Genomic DNA, 7,174 nt, shown 5'->3' with positions numbered 1-7,174 from the left:
CTTGTTGTTAGATCCTCTACGGCCAGGTTCACTTCCCCTTGAACATTATCTGTGGAGTTCCATAAACACAACACAAAATGGGTGGTGGACCTTGTTTCGATTGCGTTGTAATGTTTGCAACCACCATTCTCTGCACCCTTCCGACAGAATTGATTATCGGCGTCTCAAAAGGGACGGGGACGAGATCTTGAACTTTTTTTTTTTCGTATTAATCAGTTGAAGGATACTAAATACTTACGTCTCATTTCTATCACAGGCATGAAGTATGTATGCTTTTATATTATCGAAAGATTCTACATACTACGGGATCATCTCATTCTTATCCTATAATAATAAATTGACATTGGTTATTTTTAATTTAAAAAGAAAAAGAAAAATAAATGATCGATGAAAAGTCAGTGTCACGTTTACAAAAGTTATAATAAATAGCACTTTCTAAAATTTAAATAACCTTTGTAAATGTGGGTCGGTTTAAGACTAATCTCACTGCGCATTCCATTCCTAGCAGAAAGAAGATTTCTTAAACGTGAATGTCTTTTTACTGTAACATTCTACAAAGAAAATTAATGGATGCCAAAAATTGAATAATTCCACAAACCTTACAAGCATAGCCATCTAGCTTGTCTGTCAGTTAAACATGAATCATGCAGCCCTTTCTCCATATGCTTTTAAAGTACTCTAGCAGCAAAAGTGCCCATTGTAAAATAAGCGAATTTGGGCCAGGACTTTGCGTAACAAAGAAGATTGCCGGCCTAAACCTTGCCAAGGTTCCGATTCTCCTCTTCAGAACTCACTGGGTGGATGTTGAGTTTCCACCTGCAACCCAGTATTGCTTCACAACAACCAATATCTTCTCAGGAACAAGGGGACCATCCTCATGGTCCACCATTTTGGTGTCCCACCTCATCCCTGCGACTATCTTCTTCACCTTGATTAGCACATCGACCTCATCACGGAATATGACTGCACCTTCAGGTCGCAAAATCCTGTCCATCTCCAGGAGAATGTCCTCCACATTGCATCTGGCATTTGTTTAGCAGCAAGTTACAGAAGTACAGGGGCATGTCAAAATTAAAAGATGAATCTGAAACAAAAATACTTGATTCTATCAATAGCAAGTACTACAGATGTGCTAATAGCCAAGATAATATCATCCAAGATATTTATAAGGTTCCCGAAATTAAGCAGGATAATTTCGTTTCATCATGTTTGGATCCTCTAAATGGTTTTTACCAACGATTGGCCTTCGATGAAATGTTGAGCCATATGGCATTTATAGAAAACAACACTACAACATCAAACTGGAAATCTGCTCGAAGGACAAAGCTGCTAGGAAGTGGCTCGGCTTCAGCTCAATTCAGGGACTCTTCCAAACTAGGAAAGCTTTAAATAGGGCCATTTTAAGCACAAAGCTGCAAGAGAGCCACTGAACTTCAGCTCACTTTAAAGACTCAAATAGGAAACCCCTAGGGGGTTGGCTCAAGTGGTAAACGCCTTGAACTTGGTGGTATGCTCCCTCCAAGTCTAAGGTTCAAATCCTCTTGGATGCAAACAATTCCTAGGGTCCATTAGACTGAGAGATGTTTTTCTTAAATTACCCTAGGTATACTTGCGGAAAACTTCTTGTCAAGGGCCTGTGCACCCCCGAGATTAGTCGGGATGCTGTTCCCGGATACCCGGTGCCAAAAACAAAAGACTAATAGGAGCTCACAAATTAAACATCCATGGTCCGGCCTTGCTTTTTCTAGCACAAATGGTCAACAAGTCCAAAATCAATTATTTATTGGCTCCACTTCAGCTCAATAAAAGACAAAATTAGGCACGGCAGCTAGAGACACAACACCACTAGATGTCTTGCCTAAAGAAAGCATCATGCAGGAATAGCTAGCTAGGCAAGCAATATGGAGCCACTGGACCACTGTGTTATGATCAAAGTGGATCAACTTCGTTCACTCTAAGCCATATTTTAATGCTTGATAGGTATAAATTAAGATAGGAGCGTCCAATTCCAACATGCTTTGGGTAGGTCTTTTTACATTTTTCTTTTTGTTGTGTGGGTGGGGGTGGTGGGGAGATGAGATGCCAAGTCCAGGCAAAGCTCAGACAAACCTGGCTTGAATAGTCCAATTTATGGCTCAATGGCACATTGAAAGCCAAAAATATCATGTCCTACCCATAAACAGAAATCACTTAAGAATATAATGCCAAATTATTCTGATGTGGAGCCTAAGAATAAGACATTTTTCAATAAACACTGCTGGAATATTTATGAGCCCAGTGTATCACATCCTTCTAACCTAAAAAGGCTGAAATGACACTTAAAGGAGCCCAAAAGACTTGGACAGGATTCGAATATATAAATATTTCAAGAAATACTTACTTGTCTTTGTACAAACTCAAAATACCATGAGCATGAATTAGGTCATATGTCCTAGGGTATGTGCTGAAAGCTTCACACCTGAACAAGGAATATGATTTAAATTAGTAATTATAATTAAAAAGCTAGAAAATAAAGAAAGAAACAAGACAAGATTCAAAAATGCTGTGGTTGGACAACTCCACAGTAGTACGCACATATAGTGGATTTATAACCCTACACAAGATGGGCCAATGTGAACATGCAGTGAAATAGATCTCCATAACCGAGCAAACAGTGTCTAGTAAGTACTACAAGAACCATCTACTTTTAGAACAAAAGCGAATTTATATTTTTTACAAGCAGAACAAAAGTAAAGATACTAGAGCAAAAAGTAATTACAAAATGAGTAAGTAGGAAAAAATGACTATTCAAGGCTGAAATGATCAAACAGAATTAGAGAGTTGAGAAGGTTGTACCAGTCATGATAGATGCCAATCAATCCTCGCTCATAAATGACACCCAATGTATTTTTCTCAGCTATAGTGGGCACAACATTCATGACCCACAATTTGGGAGATTCAAGTGCAGCCGCAAAACTTCCTAAACCAGCATTCATGTCCATGATGTTGCGATACCTTCCAGAGTCAATGAGTTTATTGATCTTCTTATAAGCTTTCACATGCTTCTTCCATTTACTGTTGTCCTCCTGGTATGTCTCAACAGAAACTCCAGGAACAGATCCACTAGAAATTCTAGGAGGAACAGAATAAAGCCTTTCTGGAAAGGCCTTCAATTCCCCACCAGCAACTTCATCTGGACTACTGACGACAGGGTATGGAGTTATGCATGCCTCCATTTTCTCATACCTGTATGAGATATTTACATCTTCTTAGGTGGAATCAAAATATAATACATATACCATTAAATAACTCAGAAAATAAAGCAGCGTACATTGCTAGGTTAACAATCCAGATGCTATTCGTTTGGATGATGGTAAAACCCGAGTTGCCGTCAAAATTTTTTAAGGCAATTCTCTAAAAGCATGCATACTAGACTATCTAATTCGACATCTTTTGTCCATATAATTTAGAGTTTGTTTCAATTTAGTACCTAAAACTTGAAAATTAAAACCAAATCCTCGACATTTCAAAATTGTTACAATGATATACTTCACTCTTTTAAACTCGCTGATATGGCTTATTTTTTGCCAAACATAGTACATCGGAAGACTAGATGGAATGTAAAATTTCAAATAATGTCCATCTTCTAGCTATGGCCATTTATTGATTTTTTTTCCCTGCAACAATAGTCTACCATACAGCTTCAACAATAATCATGCAACGTAGTAAGTTTTGTTGATCCAAGGATGACACTGCAACAATTTTAAAGGATTTAATTTTTAATTTTGTAAACTTGACTAGATTGAAACTAGCTATAAATTATAGAGACCAAAAAGGTCTTCCTAAATCCAAGGCCATTATTTTGGGTGGTGGTAAAACCTGGGTTACTCCCAAAATATATATAATGGATTAATATATAACTTGGATGAATTCCAACATTTTGTTTTATAAACACCCGCATACCAGATATCATCTGCTTCAACAGATTTGCAAAAAGTAGCCCGTGAATCATCTTGTCTGCCACGACATGAATCAGCATTTAACCTCTTTCTCCAAATGGCAATTTCACCCTTCTCATACTTCTTTTCCCAGCAAAGTAGTTTGGCAGTTTCTTCAATCTTTCTTTGTTCCTCCTGAAGTTCCTCCTTGGGACGTTGCCATGCTTTGTAGGAATTCTTCCAATTTATTGGAGGACCTGAAAGGACCCAGTAACCGCCAGGTCTAAGAACTCGATCAACTTCCATCAGATAGATTCCATCTGCAAAGAGAAATATATCAGATCCAGTTTCACATACTGTTACAATGCTTCCATCACAGTTTCAGTACAATATAAAGGTGCCATATAGGACAGGATGCAGGGGAAAGGGAAGAAAAATTGGCAAAACTACAAGTCCTTTGTAAATCAAAAGCTCAATGCTCCAAATCAATATAATCTGTCACAATACATAATTCTCACCATTTGCACCCCATGGAATTAAGCAACGAGAACAGTGAGCCATGTCAAAGGCCCTAGATGGATACGGTAGCTTTATGGTACCTAAAACACCAATAACAGCAGGTACACCCCTTTCAAGTGCAAATTGAACCTGTGCTTCGTGTGAGTCTCTTGGTGCAAATGACATGGCGATAACATTCCTACTCAAAAGGTATGCCCCCCAACTGGCAACCTGAGAAAATAAACCGTTTCTAGAATCTTAGTAGTCAAATGGTTATATAGGAAAAGCTTATATGCCTTCCAGAAAACAGAGAAAAAGGATGTAGCGGGTAACACAATATTTTAGAAATTTGAGAACTTAACATACCCCACAACCAGTGTCCAGTGCAGTTCTAACCGTTCCATTATGAATTGGTATTACAGAGGCAAGCTGATCAATATATTTATCTGCCCCTTGAGGGAACTGTGTCCCTCCTCCAGGAAACCTGAATACATTTCCCTCATACTGAATCCAGTTCTGAATAGCCTTCTCAACTGTCAAGCTCTTATATGGTGCATTTGCAAAGGGTACATAGTCACGACTCTTTGGCCAGGGAAATGGAGTTACATATCCCTTGGGTGCTGGTATTAGGCAATGTAACTTCCCGTGCTCAGGGGGACAATGTCTTTCTCGGTAAATCATATTTTCCCTGGGGAAAGTCATGGCGCGCTTCTGTTCTTGGCAGGGTGTGTGATCAGTGAAACGAGGACGGCATGGCTCAAAAACTTTGAGTTTTGATTCAGATTCAATGACACTCCCGGCTTCACCAGCATGGTGAGTCTCAAAATTTAAATTTGGGACTATGTTGCAGTCTGCCCCACCTTTAGTTATCTCCATAGCTATACCATCTCCCTTCCCAAAACCACTTCTCTGCCATGCACCGAGTATATAGAAAAAACAGCACAAACCAACTACAACAAAAATTTGTATAGAGCTCCTAGTCCTACCGTCAGCAGAATTTGTCTTCATTGCCATATAGTACCTAAAATTAAAACTAGTTATTTCAAACACAATGTATCAAAATATTTTTTGATAAGTAACAATTAAACTGCCAATTAAATCAGTAAATTATCAGCGTAACTGTAAATAAAGCTTGAAACCACTGAAGCCTCAGAGAAGAACAAAAACCATGTTCAATCATCCCTAATTATCAATGTAAAGCAAGAATTCCAAAAACACAAAATATATATTAAATAAAAAGGTAGCTCTAGATCTACTGTCTCAAATGGCACTTCCTCTACCAGTCTACCTCGAAGAAACTCTTTCCAGTGTTCCTTTGGCTCCAAAATCAAGCATCCATATTTCACATAATGGAGCTCCTTTTGCTTTGAGAGAAAATGTAGTATAGGAAAATAAAATTTCATCCCATTTCTAAAAAGTTTTAGACGTTTCAATCTTAAAACTCTTTCCATAAATTAACATCCTAAAAAAAATGAAGCCAAAATAGTTCCTCCACTCCACACAGCTTAGTTAAACTACTAATCCTGCGTTGGGTTCACTTTAACAACTCATCAAAGCTTTTGTTCGGCTCACTCAGCAGCCAAAGCGGGTAAAATTAATCAAATAAACGAAAATTCGGAACTAAGAAGCTTGACTATCCCCTCACAATATTATTACACTAGCAGGAAATAGATCCGGCTCTAATCATAGAAAAAGCAAGCATACAAGGAAACCAAAAATGGCGCTTAAAATAGAGATCTCTTACCAATGGCATGAAGAGACGCAAAAGGTAGTGGAAGATCTGGCAGGCCTATCAGAAAAGAAAAAGTAAAAAAGGAAAATAGAAAATCTCGCTGCTCTTTTTTTTCGTTTTTTTGTTTTCTTCTCCTTGAGCAACAACAATGATGAGTAACCGAAATTGAATGAACGAATGAGAAGAGTTGGGGGATCCAATGACAGTGGGACCTGCTGACAAATCCAGGGTAACCCTAGAAGCTTCGCAATCAAAATTTTTGCAGCGAACTAAATAGAGAGAAAAAGAAAAGAAAGGACTGAGATATGTAATGGATTGGAGTCTGAGAATTATGCCTTGTTCTTTTCGGAGCACGAACATGCACCATGGCACTGGTTGGTAAATATATCCGAGGGACACGGCACCCCCCCCTGCCTGATCCCTTCACCTTCTCTGTCTCTGGATTTTTTAAGTAGATATTATTATAATATCGTATAATCACACAGTACGAGATGAGGATCTCTGTTTTTTAGTTCCCCACAACTAGTAATTTAATTTACTTTTTTTTTTTTCCTTCTAAATGAAGAATTAAGAGGTAAATGAGAATTGAAAAATATATCTTCTTATAATTAACAGAGTGTATTAGAAATAGAAAAATAGAAACTGAGATTTGGGATAAAAGAAGGTTATGTATCTTAGAAAAATTTTTTTTATCAGTTATTATTTATTACTTCACATCTTATATTTTATAAAAAAAAACTACAAATATAGAATGTGTGAATAAATAATAATTGATGCATAAAACTTCTCAATCTTAAATGCCGATGTTGAAATATAATCCGATTAACAAACACTATTATAATGTCATCGATAGGCTCATGTGTGCCTAAACCGGCATATGGTGTGTCGATTGTGATGGTCGTTGAATTAACTTTTAAAGGATAAATAATATTTACAATTATAAAGTTCACGCGTATCATTTGAAGACTTGCAAAGATATGACAACACATGAGCTAAAATAGCACATAAGCTACACGCGTTAATTGTT

At 37.5% G+C, this 7,174-nt stretch overlaps 1 protein-coding gene across 1 annotated transcript; it reads right to left on the bottom strand.

Annotated features, from left to right (window-relative positions):
* Nucleotides 1-470: 470 nt before the first annotated feature.
* Nucleotides 471-6,590, bottom strand: LOC108988781 (probable methyltransferase PMT2). Its single transcript, XM_018962138.2, has 7 exons — nucleotides 6,160-6,590; nucleotides 4,782-5,436; nucleotides 4,436-4,646; nucleotides 3,943-4,237; nucleotides 2,836-3,225; nucleotides 2,381-2,458; nucleotides 471-1,022 (listed from the first exon to the last, which is right to left on the bottom strand). Exons 2-7 carry the CDS (start codon nucleotides 5,427-5,429, stop codon nucleotides 791-793), a joined length of 1,854 nt encoding a protein of 617 aa, XP_018817683.1. The 5' UTR covers nucleotides 5,430-5,436; nucleotides 6,160-6,590; the 3' UTR covers nucleotides 471-790.
* Between the last annotated feature and the right edge of the window lie 584 nt (nucleotides 6,591-7,174).

This window comes from Juglans regia, chromosome 13 (assembly GCF_001411555.2).
Source record: "Juglans regia cultivar Chandler chromosome 13, Walnut 2.0, whole genome shotgun sequence".
NCBI lineage: Eukaryota > Viridiplantae > Streptophyta > Magnoliopsida > Fagales > Juglandaceae > Juglans > Juglans regia.
The sequence above is the reverse complement of the archived record's forward strand: the minus strand, read 5'-3'. Positions and strand labels throughout refer to the sequence as shown.

What these genes read in the sequence shown, in the direction of transcription:
- LOC108988781 (XM_018962138.2), bottom strand. Translation starts at nt 5,429, where the DNA reads ATGGCAATGAAGACAAATTCTGCTGACGGTAGGACTAGGAGCTCTATA. An exon ending in GTTGAAGCAGATGATATCTG is followed by an intron (nt 3,226 to 3,942) that starts GTATGCGGGTGT and finishes TATCTCATACAG; the next exon opens with GTATGAGAAAATGGAGGCAT. An exon ending in TTGAGTTTGTACAAAGACAA is followed by an intron (nt 1,023 to 2,380) that starts GTAAGTATTTCT and finishes AACAAATGCCAG; the next exon opens with ATGCAATGTGGAGGACATTC.